Source organism: Notechis scutatus, chromosome 1, assembly GCF_049901735.1.
Source record: "Notechis scutatus isolate UNSWTSFEM ecotype Mainland chromosome 1, rNotScu1.2, whole genome shotgun sequence".
NCBI lineage: Eukaryota > Metazoa > Chordata > Lepidosauria > Squamata > Elapidae > Notechis > Notechis scutatus.
This window is the reverse complement of record NC_142009.1, coordinates 211870027-211887435: the sequence shown is the minus strand read 5'-3', so window position 1 is coordinate 211887435 and position 17409 is coordinate 211870027. Positions and strand designations below refer to the sequence as shown.

General features: G+C 37.5%; 1 protein-coding gene across 11 annotated transcripts in view; it reads left to right on the top strand.

The window, feature by feature from the left end:
• Positions 1-17409, top strand: part of SLC35F5 (solute carrier family 35 member F5) — a 44206-nt gene that overhangs the window by 4786 nt on the left and 22011 nt on the right. For 2 of the 11 annotated variants that reach the window (XM_087950130.1, XM_087950128.1), the window contains exons 1-7: positions 27-204; positions 6231-6298; positions 7951-8023; positions 13017-13098; positions 14135-14188; positions 14931-15197; positions 16484-16627. In XM_087950130.1, coding sequence (XP_087806256.1) covers positions 14973-15197; positions 16484-16627 — 369 coding nt within the window. In that variant the 5' untranslated portion in view covers positions 27-204; positions 6231-6298; positions 7951-8023; ... (1 more) ...; positions 14135-14188; positions 14931-14972. Of the gene's footprint in view, positions 1-26; positions 205-6230; positions 6299-7950; positions 8024-13016; positions 13099-14134; positions 14189-14930; positions 15198-16483; positions 16628-17409 lie in introns of those variants that run through there. The other 9 variants (XM_087950131.1, XM_087950129.1, XM_087950135.1 and 6 more) reach the window with 5 other exon arrangements.

The window sequence follows — 17409 nt, the reverse complement described above, 5'->3', positions numbered from 1 at the left end:
CGGAGCGGCTCCTCCTTTCGGCCCTCGATTCACTTCGGCCCAGGCAACCAGCCAAGTCCTCGGCCGAGTCAGCTGGGACGGCGAGAGCGGGGCAGAGGAGAGGGGCTGGCCACCATCTTTGGGAAACGGGGCTCCGGTCGAGTGAGGGAGCGAGCGAGCGAGCGAGCAAGCCAACGCACAGGACGGAGAGGAGCTCCCGCAGAGGTATTCAAACCACGGGCTGTCCATTTTGGTGGGGTCCCCGGAGCGTCGGGTGAAGAACGCTGGAGATCTCTCCAGCCGCTTTCCCGTCAAGCTCCCGCCAGGATGTCGGCAGGAAAGCCGCCCGTCTCCAGCTGCGGCTGTGGGCAGCCGGGCTGAAGCCCAAGGGGGTGGAAGGGGAGCAAGTTAGGAAAGGCGGCGGGACGAGCTCCGCGAACCTCAAGGGAACTGAGCAAACGAACTTTTTTTTTTTATTACACACACCATCAGCTCTGCCCCCGCGTGGATCCCCACTCGCGCACTAATGTTATTCTCCGTGTCCTGTCAAACAACAATGCAAGCCCCACCGCGCTTGGTGTAGATTTCTCCGTTGCAAATTTCAAGCCGTCCCGCGGAGGGGTCAGAGACTAGCTTGGTTTGACGTTTGTGTTTCTGTGTGAAGTGTGTGTGCGCGTTTACGGGGTGTGTGTAGAAGTCAATCTGTACTTCCTCTTTGGCCGCGAAGAGCGTGCGGGTGGGAGAAGTTTCAAAGCTCGCTCTTCGTGTACGATATGTCAAAGCAGAGGTGGACAGCAGGCTTTTGGCAAGCTGGATTATTGTTATTATTTAAAGAATGACAAGCTCAAAATCCGCTAACTAGACCAGTGGAAAAGTGAAGTCAGTGTAAGAAAAGGTAGTTTACAGAATGAAAGAGGGCCACATGTTTGCAAGTTTGGTTCCTTTGAATAGAGCCTCCCATATGTAGGCTACAAAAATCTGTGTCACCACCACTCAATTTTTAACAAGGTGATATAGAAAACTCTAAGGGAATGGTTTAAATTTGAGGAGTGTGTCTGGCTTCTTAGTTCCTGCTTTGAAAATGGAAATCAGGCAAGCCTTTGCTCAAATCTGGCTGGTGCAGTTTTTATTGCTGTCTTGGTGATGGTAATCCATCTCTTTCTCACCAGTTGATTATTGTAGAACTTCTATAGCTTAAAGTCCTAACTGGACTACTCTGGCAAGCTAGGATAACACTTTGAAATTATTCTACGGGTTGCTACTGGGCTTCTGGGCCCAGTTCATTCAAACTTTAAAACCCTTCACGGTGCAGTTCCAAAATATTCTAAACAACATCTTGCAAAAACAATCGTAGGATAATTTGAACCTGGTCATTTGTATTTTGAATGAGAACTCTGGATTGACATATTCAATTAGCTTGTTTTCTTGTCCACCCACAGTATTCAGAACTTTGTTCAATATCAGATTTCAGAAGCATCAATACTTTTTCTATTCTGCTTTTTCAAAGTCCAACTTTGGCTTCCATAAAATGTCACAGGGGCCTGCACAATTCTGATCTTTGTAGGTATAGACACATCACAGCATCTGAATGTGTTTTCCAAAGCCTTCATGGCTACTCTACCACAGGGTAGTCTGTGGCTTGGCTGCTTGTTCTTTTACTGCTGGTGGTTGATCCTAAAAGACAGAAACTATTTCCCATTTCCATAGCTTCATTGATAGTTCTAAAGCTTGTTGTTGTACCAGTTGTCATTAGTTTAATCTTCTTTACATTTAATTTGAATCTCATTTTTCACTTTTCTACTTGACTTTATTACTAGAATTTACAGATTCTTTGTTGTTGTTGTTTTGTCTATCAGAGTACAATAGTATCTTCAGCATACTGTGCCGCATGTTATTGATGTTTTTTCCTTCAGTTTTAAAACCATACTGATTTTCTTCTAATACATTTTTTCTTAATATATATTGATCATATAGATTGAGTACACAAGGGGAGAGAGTGCAACCTTCTCTCATTTGCTATTTCACCATGTTATGTAGCCTTACTTTGGCTCCCCAACCTGTGTAGTAGATAGATTTTGCATGAGGAAAACAAGCTGTTGTGAGGTTTCTGTTTTCCTATGCACATTCCACAGCTTGATGTGATTGACACTATCTAAGATATTTCTTCTGTATAATCAATGAACATATACTGATTTCTTGGTATTTTTTAGCTTTCTGAGTTATCCAGGGTACATCAGCAATGTCTTGTTTTTTTCAGCCTTTTCTAAAGCCAGCTTAAACATCTGGCATCTCCTTTTCCATGTAAGGCTCTAATCTGCTTTGGATGATCCTACACATTATTTTGCTAGCATGTGAAATTCATATTGTTCATGAACTCTGATATTATTCAGTCATTGATCACATTGTAGCCAAATATTTTTCTTGCTACACCCTTCTTAACTATAAAAACAGTGCTGTTCCTTGTGTTTCATATCCTAAGCAGAAAACAATGTAATCTTCTGAGCAAAATTGTCTAATCCTAATCTAGCTCAATTCACTGATGCCTTAGATATCCATCTGTAGTTATTTTATTTCAAGTTTTATTGTGTTTAACTTTCCTGGGTTTCATGTATCTTACGTTTTGTGATCCCAGTCTTTGCAGCTTGGTATTTTCCTGCATGACAACTTCAACAAATAGACATCCCAAAGACTTTAATTTAGACCCATCATAAACACCATTAGAACTCAGCTCTTCCTCAGTCGTGTCATCTAACCTGAGGGACCCAACATCCAACACTATATAATCAATGTTATGTTTCCTTTTAGCAAGAAAATCACTAAAGATGTAGTTTTCTTGCTAAAAGTACGATTGTTTACTATTGCCTTTTTCTGTGTAGAGTGAATTGATGCTTTGGCCACTGTTAAAGTATCATCTACCTCCAGCATCCTCCTGTATCATTGTTGCCCAATATAGGTGCATCTTTGGTTTAGCAGGACAGCTGGGATAACCTCACACCTTGGGTGACCCTGCTGGGAATATATACTTGTGGCATGTACTTCCAAATTTCTTTGCCTATCCTTCCCAAGAATACTTTCCACCATGATGAGAATGGCTAGGACAAGCACAAGAGGATGGGAAAAGAGGATGACACTTTGATACATCTAAAAAGTCATCCTTGCATCTTGTTGACTACAGAACGAAAATATTTTGCTAGCTATTTTTAAAGGACATGTCACTTTTATCCCATCACCAGAGGCAGAAGCAGTTATAGTTCTTCTGAATACAGTTGTATACTCTTGTTTTATGAATGATCTACAATAGCTCACTAACAGTGCTGGTAATAACATAGTCATGGGCTGGGATTTCCCCAGCTGCTGTGGGCATTTCTCTCTGGTAGCTTAATATTGCATTCAATGGCTATTTTAGTTTGGGCTGAAAGAGAGACCAGGCATCTAGCTTCAATGTTATGCCTTATGCCACTTTCAAAGCATTTGTTATATGTTGAATGGGCTCCTTATTAAAATAGATATGGTGTTCTACAAGAACACAGAAACTGTTTCCTTAAAGACCTTGTTCAGCAGTCCTTAAAAAGAGTGAGATCTGTCTTTAAGAAATACTATTTCTGCCAACTGATTTTTTATAGTTATACACAGCTTTTCTGCTGCTTCTACAAAAAAATGTAAGCTTCACATGGCCAAGTCCACTGCCATTTTGCATGCAGGTTGACCTCATTCAGTGACCATTTGAGGTTATGACGATGCTGAGCATGGGGCTTTACTACCATTACTTGTACTTACAGTTATTATAGAGTCCCCACATTCATGTATTCACAATTTGGGCACTTAGCAACCAACTCACAATTATGTTGCAGCATTTCGCAGACATATGATTGCCATTTGCAACCTTCACTGCCAGTTCCAACCAGCAAAATCAATATAGAGAAGCCTGGAGGAAGTCACAAATGGTGATCACCTGACTATGGGACCACAAGGGATTCACCTAATAATTACTGCTACTACCCTTGGAAGTCAATGTGGTCGCCTGATTTCATACTTTATGACTGTGACTAAGTTGCTGATCCTAAATACCATCACTAAGGGAGGACTAACTGTACTTTCAGGGGCTTGGTTCCTCATTGCTGATATGGCCATTAATGATTTGGAATGTATGAGATGTGGGTTGAATAGACAAGAGATTTGACTGTTCTCAGGTTTAACCAAATAGATGATGGGTATAGCCAAGGGAAGGACTGAAGTGGAAGAAAGTTATTCTAATGTTCTGTAGAATCTTCCTGTTAAATATAAACCAAATATTTTTGAACAAAAATAATAGTTCTATTCCAGAAAAATGGTAGACGTGTGTTTAAACCAAAGTATCTAGCATTCTTCCAGGACAACACCAAACTTTTGTTCAGAAATAACCAACTGACAGATACCAGTGCAGAGCCTATTGACCTGTCATTTGAGCAGCTTGAAAATGATAAACCTCCATCACTCAATCCCATTTCACTGATGCACTCATCCCTACTTCATCATATAGTAAGGAAAATAATTATTGATTTTCACATGTTTCGGTGATGATGGGAGAGTGAGAAAAAGCTACCTGGATAATCCACCAATTGCTTTCTTTAGCTTGTCCCACATTAAAGTTTCAAAGGCACTGTTGTGTTTCAGCCTTGTTACTGAAGTATTAGGGCAGTGTAGTTATGTCGATATATTTTTTTCCCATCTCAAAGACTGGGTTAGTATGACCCTGATAAAGAGTCCAAAGTTATTGAGGATCCGAATTCTCACCTGACATTGAACTGGCTAATAGAATTACACCAAGATCTGGGCCAATTTTTTCTCAGCTAATGCTTCCAGATGGGTTAAAAACTACAATTTAAATAATTGGAAATAACAAAGAATTTCAATCATGGAAAGGATTTTTTTCTTATATTTGTTTTTGCAGCTGTTAATCGGTTTGTAAATGGGAAGTCCTATTGATGTATCAAAAAATAACATGGATTGCAGATAACTCAGCCTTAAAAATCTAATCCCCACCCTGGGAATTCAAAAATACTGTATACCTATTATAATTGTTCTCTGCTTCAGAATGTATATATTATTTATTGGTATTGGAAGCAAAGCCAGTTTCCAAAACTTGATCTCATATTTGTTAAATTTCAGAATGAGATAATAGATATAAAATGTTTGAATGTTTATTGACTGCAATTTTAAGCTTAGTTGTAACCCCAGCTGTCTCTATAATTATAGTCTTCAAGTTAAGCTTGACTTTTTTGTGGATTATCCAGTATAGATGCAATCATGTAGTTTTCTTTGTAGCTGTAGTTTGCCATTGTCTTGTTCTAGGATGTTTGTTTTTTTTTAGTTCCCAAGCCTCGTGGTTTCCCTTATGTTTATCAAATTCTCCCAAGTACTAACTCTGGTACGTTAGTTCTTGCTTAGTTTCCAAGCTACATGTGGGGTGTCACATGCTATGAGGTATATAATAAAACATTTTGCTTCCTTCTGTATAATTGAATAGTTTCATACCTCTGTAAAAAAGGTACTAGTATATCATAATAATATGATAGCCACAAAACGTATTTGGTGCTTAGGTTGTAGAAATTTTGTATCAGGTTTGAATCTACTTCTTCCAAGCTATCTCAAAGTGTAGAAGAAATAAAAAACAGTACTTTTTAATATTCAAATCTTCCAGAGGTGATATTCAGCAGGTTCTGACCAGTTCTAGAGAACCGGTAGCAGAAATTTTGAGTAGTTCGGAGAACCGCCCACCTCTGGCTGGAGATTTTACAGTATCCTTCCCCTGCCATGCCCACCAAGCCACGCCCACAGAACCGGTAGTAAAAAAAAATTGAATCCCACCACTGATATCTTCATAAAAAGCCACAAGTTGTGCAACTAGGCCCAGCTTACAAACGTGAACATTCTGATTCAACAGTAGTATATTTTCCTACTGCAATCTGAAGGTTATACTTTGGGAGGATGAGAAGTCACCATGATTAAAAATTGGGCAGCAAGTAAAAATTATCTTGTTGCTCTTCAGCTTAACATACCATCCTCTAAATTACCTTTGACCAAGTACATATAGAAGCATGTGATAATTTATACTGTAAAGACCTTTTTTTATTTAACTACATGGTAATGTCAAGATAAGATAATTGAGGCATGTAATAGATATTAAAAGTTAAAGAAATGCTAAGTTAAATTTTAGTACTGATAATTTCAGAAATAATATCAAGCTTTATCTTCTTCTTTTTTTAAAATAGATATTTGAAAGTAACTACACCAAACAGTACTGGAAGACCTGCCACTACCATGGCAACAAAATATCTTGGTAAGAATGAATTAGTGATTTTTAAAGATGCATTACATTTTTAATCAGTGCACTGTTTTTTTATTTTTAATCTGGGCAATTATGAGAAGATTTATAGCTCGTGAAATTAAAAAAAAACTTTTAATAAAATGCAGATGAAAGGTTTGTGTTCTAGTAGTGGGTACCTTTATATATCTGTATGTCTCTTAATTAGAAATATAATCATCAGTTATAAATGTTGTCTCTACTGTCAGTAGGAAAAAGATAGAATTGCCACTGACTATTCTACAATACAATACAAACCTATTATTTAGTTCTTCAGGTTAATCCTTCAAATTTTTATCTTTGAACAAAATTTATTTTCTTGGATTTCTCATTAAAAAGTAAAATAAAGTGGCTTTCATTCTTGATTTAGTCCTGAGAAATTATAACTTGAGAAAAAACAAATGTTTTTTAGACAATATTTTTGGCCTAGTTTCCCAAATATACATTAGTAAGGTTTTCTTTAAATGTACCATATACAGGAAGCTTTAGAACTTTTGACCAGTTGATATGAAAATGACTTGTGTACATTCCATTTCTGTGAAATCACTAGGGATTGGTGGCAAATTTAAGTCCATTTCTGCACAATCTCAAGGTTGTGGGCCAACTTTGTCAATATTTGAGATTAACATCTTTCTTTAGTTGGTGAAATCTAAGGTGTCATTTACATTCTGTAAAAGTGAATATGTGGAATAGCAGTGATGGTATTCAGCCGGTTCGCACCAGATCAGGCGAACCGGTAACAAGAATTTGGCGTGGGTCAGCGAACCAGTAGTAAGTTCTGGCTGGCCACGCCCCCTACCCAGTCGCCCTCCTGCCCAATGCTCGCTCACCTCCTGCCCACCTGCCTGACATTTGCCTAAGGTATTTCTTTCTTTTTTTTCCCTCCCGACAATCAGCTGTAGATAAGTTCAGCTGTGCTGGGATTCCCCTTGCTGAGGCCCAGGAAGGCAAAAAAATGGAGGGAGGAGCTCAGCCATTTTTTGCCTTCCAGAGCCCCAGAGGAGCCTTAGGGGAACAAAAATGCCCCCCAGAGGCTCTTCTGAGGCTAGGAAGCTCCCAAAATGGAGCTTGGAGGGGTGCTACATGCCCCTCCCATGCTCTGTTCCTTTTCTTCCAAAGCCCCAGAGGAGCCTTGGGGGAGTAAAAACACTCCCCCAGAGGCTCCTCTGTGGCTAAGAAGCTCCCCAAAACGGGCGGGGGCTGCAAAAAAAGCCACACCCACCCAGTCACATGGCCACACCCACCAAGCCATGCCCACAGAACCGGTAGTAAAAGTTTTTGAATACCACCATTGTGGAATAGGGTTAAACGTTAATATTTAGTAGAGGGTAGTTTATGGTGAGTGTGATTTATGACATTAATCTGAAGAAGTAAAGAAAAATCTCTGCAGAAGATTTTCATTTTAAATGATATTGTTTGAGTAATATATTTTTACTATAAAATGGAACTGTCATCAAGTGAAATATATTTGCACGTTTGAATAAGTAAATGAAAGCCATCTATTGATGTGTATCTATCTATATAGACTTTATCTACTCTATCTAATACATTGTAATAAAAGACAGAACAATAACCATTGATAAATGGTTGAAAATGCTAAGGACTTATTTCTTCTTGAATTTTTGCAGAAAACGCTCAAGAATATAGATAAAAAAGTGTTCCATGGGATATGTCTGTGTCATGCTTACAAAAATCTAGAAGGTAAGAAAAACTGATACCATATATAATTAATATAAATAGCAAAATAAATATAAATCTGTTTTACCATGTTTTAATATTTCTTTAATTAAATTGTGAAACTCTAAAGTTAAAAAAATAGAACATGTAGTAATGAGTTTCTCTTTTCATCCAAATAACTATTAATTCTTCCTATTTTATTTGAGCGTTACAAATGTTCATCAGTTACCTATGCTGTGCATTTTTTTGACAGCAAAAAATCATTTAGGTTCTTACTGAAACTGAACCAGCTGATTTATTTGGGCAGGGTAGTTAGAATTGTAGCTGATAATTCTTTAGAAAACACACACAGCCAGTTAGTCCTGTTTTGCATGTTTCATTACATTCTAGCATACAAACTCAACTTTTCAGGATCTTATTTCCATCTCCAAAAAGGCATTTTGTGTAACTAGCATGAGGAAAATAAATAGACGTGTGTATGATTTTTTATAAAGAAGTATAGTATTGGTTCACAGCTGTTTAAATGTATGTGACATATTACTGATGAATGCAAATGTTAATGATACTGAATAATACGTTTTATAGCAGAATAAGGGATAACAAGTGGAAGGAGATCCTTTATTCGCTTTGTACTTCTAGGGACTATTTGTTTGCAGATATAATTTGTGGGCTCTGATAAAAATAAAACCATTACTGAAAGCAATGCTTCTAATTCTAGCCAGCTTAGGACTTCTCATTCCTATGTAGCCTAAAGGGTTATCACCTCGTACAACTAATAAAATAATGTCCATATATCTTATTATCAGGGATCACAGTTGGCATGCTACTATCAGCAGTCTAAAAAGCAGGTGAAAAGAAAGAACAAAAGAAAGATGACTGTCCAGTCATAAATTTAATAATTTTATTAAGTATAATAACATATATAACAAAAGAAACATAACAAAAGAAAGGTGACTGTTCCAGTCATATATTTAATAATTTTTATCCTTGTGTCACATCAGAAATGACAATCTAGTAACTGCTTTTGGAGGTCTCTAGAAGTGGTGTTTGTCGATATGCCATCCTTATGGCCTGAAAACAAACCCACCATGTTTATCAGAATGTAGAGGTATTTGGAAAAATATAATGAGGATCATGTTAAAAGTACTTTTTAAAAAAAAAAAAAAAAAAAACAAGTTTTATTTTCAAGACAAACAATACATAGATACACAAAAAACAAAACATAAAAGCATAAAAAATCTCTTATCTGAAAGTTGATTAGTCCCGGGTTAAAACTCTTGGTACAGACACAAATTCAAATTCATATTCATTTTACATACCATTTCATATCTTATTAACATTTTCAGTTTTCTATATGTCTTCTCTCCTTTAAATTTTCTCAATTTTATTTTATTTTATTTATCTCCTCTCAATTCATATCATAATATTTATTATTCTTTGTCTGTTCTATTCCAGCCAGCCCTTTATTTTCCTTCTTTAAAAAAAAGAAAAAACTTCTCCTGTACACTATATGGAGTATGATGCCTTTATCTCTTTCCCGTACATTTATAATACTTAATATAAAACACATGACATATATTGGGATTCTGTCTGGTACATTCTAAAATTATACTATATTATTGAAAATAATACAAATCTATTCATTAGTATTAATATTCATTCATATCTTAAACATTTAAATCATTACTTTTCAATTAAATCACATACTTTTATGGGAGCCCTATTTTCCATAGTTATATATTATATCCCTCATCATATATTATAGCTCATTATTTCATTAAAAAGTACCTCCTTCTTCTACTTCAATTCTCATTTCACAAAAATTTTCGCTAGTATACCATATTCTAATCATTAATATTAACAATCATTTATATCTTAAACATTTTATCCATTTCAATTAAATATCATACCTTTGTGGGAACACTTATGCTTTTCAAAGATTATTACCCCCCCCCCACATCACAATCTTAAATCATGTTTCGTTACAGTACTCCCTTTTCTTAACCAAAAATTTCACTAATTTATGTTAAATATTTTATCACATTTTAGGTTACATATTGTTTCTAATTTTCTATGTTTACTTCTAAATACAAATATAAAAATGCAGTCTTATGTACCTTTCTAGAATCCCTTTAACCATAAAGCTTATCCATTATCTCTAAAAAAAATTGCTTCTTAACATCTTGCTCCCCACCATTAGGACTTCTCATCCCTTCCTTTCTTTCTTGTTTCTTCTTCTCCTTATCCTCTTTAACCCCTTGTCTCTCCACCTCCCTTTTATTCTGCTTTCCCCCTTTCTGTTGTTTCTTAACATAATGTCCCCTTTTCACCTTATTCTTCTCTTTTTGGGCTATTTTTCCAGATCTTAAAGACCTTTTCCCTTTTTCTCTTGCTTTTTCTCTTCTCCAGTCAAAGTAATTTGTTCATCAAAGATGGCTTCTCCTTCTTCTTTGTCCCCATCATCCTCATTCTGCTTCACATAAGTATAAACCGCCATTTCCAAGTATTGAAAAATAGTGTCAAGACCATCTTCCCCTCCTTGTTTTTCTCTTTCAAATTTTTGATATATAAGTTCCAATTCATCCATAGATGATGCCATTGTGTAGAGAAAAAGTTTTTCCAAACAACCACCCAGATGATTTAATCAGAAGTAATTTCCAAAGGTTCCAAAGTCACCAAACAATCCAAACAGACTATTTCTTTTAGGTACCTTCTTCTTCTTCACTTTCTCTTTCTGGGGTTAAAGTAATCACAAATCCTTTTCAAATATATTTTTTGGAAGTTTTTAAACTCTTTGTAATTCTAGGCAATCTTCTCCTTATTTTCAAATTTTGCTCTAATTCTTTTTTTCACTCTCCCTTCCCACTCACAGCCAAAAAGGTGTTGTTGTTTTTTCCGCTGTCACTTTAGGAAGGAGAGTAGAACAAAGAAAAAACTTTCCCCTTAAGAATATTCGCAGCTTAAAACTCTCACAGGGAACAATATATACTTAGCAGCCTTCAAGATTCCAGGTCATTTTCTCCCGTCTTGTCCCGGTTAGAATCAACTTTCACTTTTCTTTCAGCTTCCTCCCTCCTGCACCTGCTTGTCCGGCTGCAGCTTTCTTCGTGGCGGCCATTGCTGACCGCCGTTCCTCCGCCTCGGGAAAAGGGGTTTAGCCGCTGGGGAGGGGTTTGCGACACCCCAAACCCCTTGCCGGATCTCCCCTGTCTTCAGCTGCCTCTGCGGGGCAGCTATATCCCCCAGATCCAAATGGATCGGGGGAACCTTGACGGTGAACGCAGCAGGGATCGCGCGGTTGCGAATCCCTGCCGCTGCCGAAAGGTTGCAAACCGGAAGTCGTTAAAAGTACTTTTGATGTAGAAGTAACCACCTGGACCTGGAGATTGTCAATGTCTCCTAGCTGGAAGAATAATTATCAGCAGTCTTGAAGTAGGTTGTGATATGTCCTCTTGTGAAGAAACTATTCTTGGATTCTGGAGTTGGAGGTAACTACTGACAGGTGCCCAGCCTCCTTTTTACAAAGATTGTTGAGATAGTGATGGCAGAAGAAATGGATTATCTGGACCTTTTTTTTCATTTGAGTTTCTTGCCTGATAGTATTGATCTCTTTCACGATGACGTGAGTCAAGACCTGGATAGAAGTAGTGAACTCTTCCGCATACTTTTGAATTTCTCTGTGGTTTTGATGCCATCATCTGGTATCTTACTGTACTTATCGGACTTAGTTTTGGCAGCTCTGTTTTGCAGAGATTCCACTCTCAAAGAGCTTTTGCCTGGCTTTGGCTAGTCTACCAATTGGTACAAGAGGACCTGGGTATAGTAATTAATGCACTAGACAGACTATTGCAATGTGCTTAAAGACTTCTTGAAAACTGCAACTAGTCCAGAATATGCCAGCTAGCCCTTATTTACTGGCTACAGTTTTTGGGGGGCATGAATTATTAATTCTGTAAACCCTGTGCTAGTTGTTGATTGGTTTCCAACTACAATTTACCTATATTGACTTTAAAAAACTACCGCATACTGGGTGTCTGTAGTTGATACTCTAGTGCAGTGGTGGCTAACCTTTTTGGGTTCCTCTGCCAAAAATTGTGCACGCATGCCAGCACCCAGAAGGCAATGTGTGCCCCCCCATGCCCCCTGCGCATGTGCACGCAATCCCCCCGCTGCCGGCCCCTTACTTGCACTGTACCTCACAGCTGATTTTCGGCCGGTTTGAGGCCTTTTTCGGCCTCCCAGAGTCTTGAAAAAAGCCTTTGCAGGCTGAATAATAGGGCCATTTCGTCACTTCTGGTATTACAGGAAGTGATGAAACGGGCCTATTATTTGGTCTGCAAACCCTGCAGAGGCTTTTTTCAAGACTCTGGGAGGCCGAAAAAGGCCTCAAGCCAGCCAAAAAATCAGCTATGAGGCGCGTGCATGCGCAGTGAGGTAAGTTTGCCTATGGCTCGCGTGCCAGCACAAATGCTATAGGTTTGCCATCACGGCTCTAGTGCAATATATCTCTGTCTGAAATCACATATTTAAAGTTGATATTTATTCTACCGCTTTATCTAAATTGTAGTTTTTGATTAACACCCAAATTCAGCTGGGGAGGAGGCTGTTATTATATTACTATTGTACATAACTATAGGCATCCACAGGTAGCTATAATTTGCCAAAATAAATCTTTATAGCACAATTTATGCCCTTTCTATATCACAACATTGCATGCAAATACATAACAGACAGAATTGCATCAAGATGTCACAAGACACATTTTGTCAATTACACTCCCACGCCCTATGTATGCATATGCATTGTGCATATCATGTCTGTGTTTTCAAAATGGGACTCTTGGATTGCAAAATTGGTGAAATGGCAGATTAAGATCTGATGGAAAGTTGGAAAAGCCTACTATCCTGTAGGCAGTTGACACCTATTATTAATATTATTATTATTATTATTATTATTATTATTATTATTATTATTATTATTATTATTATTATTTATTTATTTATTTATTTTATTATAGGAGATACTCTTCACCTTTACATGATGCCATGAAGCTCACTGAAGTCCAGTCATTATTTTATTCTTAAAAGGTTAGAGAACAGGTATGAAAATAATCATTGGAAATAATTGGCATTCTATAGTTTGCTTATCCAAAATACAAGTCTATTAGAATAAAGCAGGGGTCTCCAAATTTGGCAACTTTAAGTCTTGTGGACTTCAATTCCAAGAATTCCTCAGCCTCATACAGGCTGTGGGGTATTCTGTGAGTTGAAGTCCACAAGTCTTAAAGTAGCCAAGTTTAGAGACCCCTGGGATAAAGTATAAGTAACAAAATATTGAATTGTTTAGATGAAAATGGATGCAGTTCAAAATATGCACACAATGTATTTCTTTTATTTTCTGTGCTCCAATTTTAATCCGGACATAAGGAGTGTGGTATTTAACCTTTTCCTCAATTAAATTCTGTTTAATCTGTTTAGGCCTTTTATACATCATATTTCCGCTATTCATATTTAATTTACATGTCAGCCACTTAAAAAGACAAATGTATTTGGCTGCAAGCCTGAACATTGTAAGGGTGTTTCAATCTCACAGACTTAAATGTGCTAGCAATTGTCTAGCACACAGGCTTACAAATGGCTTGTATTTGTATTCTGTTCTGACGAGGCATCAAATAATGTTTGTTATATCCAGAGATATTGGTGCCATCAACATGCAGATGGCACTCTGATTTCTCTTTTCCTTTCATATTTGAATCATCAAACCACTACTGGTCTCAGTTCTAGCTTTATGTGAATGAAGAGAAACAAATTAAAGCTTATCATGACAAGACACTTGCTAGACATAAAGGGAATAGGTTTATATTATCTTTAAAGCAGCAATTTACATTTTAGAAGTGCTTTCTGTCGTTTTTATCTTTTGTCAAGTGTGGGTGGTGGGGAGGATTTTTTATAGAGAAATCAAATTTTACCTCAGTTATCCATGCTTTAATCCAAAGGTCTCAAATTCAGACTAGGGTCTGAAGCGTTGAAATATGTTAATACAGTGGCACAGAGATTTTAACTGAGTGGGAAGTGAAAAACAAATATCACAATGTACCCTTAAATTTATTTGCTTTTTTTTAAAATTACAAAACAGAGAGGCTTGTGAAACATCTGCAAAACAACCATTTTACTCAGACTACATAGCAGGGTAGTTTTTTTTTCCCCATTAACCAAAATATGATAATTGGCTATATTACTGGACTGGATGTTCATCTAAGAAACCTCTACCATTAGGAGCTGCCCAAAATCACTGGCCCCGCCACGAGGCGCTCCGGTGGCTTTCCCCCCCCCTACCGAAAAGCCAGGAGGCAAAAAGAGGCGGCGCCAGCACCAGCGGCCCGGTAAGGGCTTGTCCCCACGCCGCGGACCGCGGTGGGGACCCCTGATCAACCCCACAGAACCTCCCAATCATTTTTATTTATTTTTTTCTCTTCTCCCCAAGCAAAGATATTTTTCTTTCTTTTTGTCTTTTTTTTTCTTCATTGCTTTTCTTTCTCGTTACTTCCTTTGCCTAGATATGTTACATTTATTGTTTTTTACATGCTTTGCATAGCAGAGAAATCATGGCAACTAAGCATCCAGATGTAGTCTCTTCTCACCCAACTCCTTCCCCTCCTCCTCCTCCTCTCCCTTGGACAGCCATATTTTCCTAGCTCATACTAGCAGACCAAACATTATCTTTATACAGTACTACCAATGTTCAGAGACATCAGGGACACCAAAATAGATTGCCTGCAAAGGAACGGGCAGGAAAACATCATTAGATGCTGATGGTAGCAATGTCAGTACAAAACAAAATTTCAAGGATTAGTTTGGAGGTGGGGAGGAATTTTAATATTCTGCTTATGGAGTAATATAAATTGTGTCCAATTTTGTTTCATATCATACAGATTGATCATTGGTTTACATTTTTGCTGTACTTTAATATTTGAATGCCTGTCCCACCCAGTTCCTGGAGGATAAAGCCTGTTTCAGTTCATTTAAAAAACTCATTGTCACTGCTGTTGTTTGACAAGTTACAAATGGTTTGGATTTTTATCATGAATCGGATGAACCCGCAAAGCAGTTCTCTGACTCAGCGTAAGCGAATGGCTCTTGGCATTGTCATTCTTCTTCTGGTTGATGTCATATGGGTTGCTTCTTCCGAACTCACATCGGTAAGTATCATGCTATAATACAACAATATTGTGATCTTAATTTTTTTTAATCTAAGTGAAACTAGTAGTATTTAGGACTACACGGAATACCGCCCATCTCATTGTTAGCCACTATTTGTTAAACCAGTTACTCAGAAAATGATTTGTAAGGTTTTAGAACTAGCCTTAGATTATACAATCATGTGAAAAAGCGAATACACCCCACTGAAATGTTTCAACTTACTGAAGCATGCAGATATACAACAAATATCATGCACCAATTACATTTTGTAGAATAATTTTGTAATTTTCATGGTAGTGCATCTCACCATTAGATAGATGGTAAGTTTTGTAAGTTCCTCCTGTTTCCCCCTCCAAAAAAGCTATACTTATCCCTTCCAAGATGGGGAAAATATTCCGAGTGCATAAGGAAGTCCTCGACTTACAACCATTCATGTAGTGACCATTCGAAATTACGCACTGGTAAAATTGAGTTATGACCATTGCAGTATCCCCATGTCACGTCGTCAAAATTCAGATGTGTGGTAGTTGGCTTATATTTATGACGGTTGCAGTGTCCTAGGGTCATCTGATCACCTTTTGTGACTTCCTGCCAAGCAAATCAATGGGAAAGCCAGATTCACTTAACTATCGCGTTACCAACTTAACAACTGCAGTGATTAACTTAACTGTGCCAACAAAGGTCATAAAACCCATTTAAGTACTGCTTTGTTTAGCAACAGAAATGTTGGCTCAATTGTGGTTGTAAGTTGAGGACTACATAGATATATCACATTTTGATAGCTAGGTGCAATTTTCCCTTCTTGATTAATTGATTGATTGATTGATTATGTGCCATCAAGTCATTGTCAATTCTGAGCGACCACATAGATAAGCAAGTTATGCACAATCACTTCTTCTCAAATCCATCTACTAGGAATTTGGTGTCCCATCGGTTGTTCTGCAAGATGTTTCATTACTTCACAAGACTGTCCTAAAATGTGATCCGTTAGGCTTGTCCACTCTCTTGGAATTTCAGCTGCAACAGATAACCTTGCAAAGGATTTGCAAGTAGCAAAAATGCATACGTTAGAATCTTTAATAAATCAGTATATTTATTTTTGCTAGCCCAGAAATATGCTAATAATTTATGGTGTGGAGAACAGTAACTAATACAAATCTTGGTCTTGACTGAGATTGAATACAAATCCAGGAATGCTGTATTTCTTAAATCACTTTTCCATGTTTGAAGGTCCATGTAGCTTAATAAGTTTATGAGTGATGGCTTTTTCCTCTTTTCTCTGCAGTATGTTTTTACTATGTACAAAAAACCGTTCTTCAGTACGTTTGCAAAAACATCCATGTTTGTTCTTTACCTCTTGGGATTCATCATCTGGAAACCATGGAGGCAACAGTGTACGCGTGGGCTTCGTGGAAGGCATGCAGCTTTTGTAAGTATTGTTCTGTTTATTGATTTTTATCAGTATTGTGGGTTTTTTATACACAATATCAAAGTGTAAAATAGAGATAAATGTCCACACAAACTAATACAAGGTCCCTTACAAATGTTCAGAGTGTACAGCAACGGTTCCATAAGTCTAGCATTTCAAAGCGAGTCTTTACATAAACAAAAAATAGCAGTAATGTTTCTTAGGGGAACTGATATGAACATCAGGCTCTCTGTCCTTGAAATCAGTAGTTAGCCTGTGGTTTATATTGTTTGTGATATTCTGCCTCTAGCTGAAGAGTTAATAGTTCATTACAAAGATATCACACTAAATGTTGTTTTAAGAAAAACTATTTTATCAAATTTTATTTCTTTATTAAGATGTCTAGTTTTCCTATTGATAAAATGTAGTAAACTCAGTCATTGAGCTACTCACAATATTCCATGAGAAAATGAGAGCTGACTAATTCATTCAGTTGTTTTCCTGTTTCTGAACTCTCACAGCTAGAAAATACATTAGATTCTTGACAAATCTTGTTTATACATGAAAACGAATAGCTCTATAACTATATTCATCTATCTGCTTATATTTCACCTTTATTACGGTGGTGAACACACACACTGCTCTTTCTTCCTCCTATTTTCCTGACAATAACAACTGTAACAGATGGGTTGAGAGAGAGAGTGACTGACCCAGTCATCCAGCCGGCTTTCATGCCTAAAATGGGACTAGAACTCACCATCTCCGGGCTTCTAGGCTGGTGGATTGACTATTAGCTCATGAAC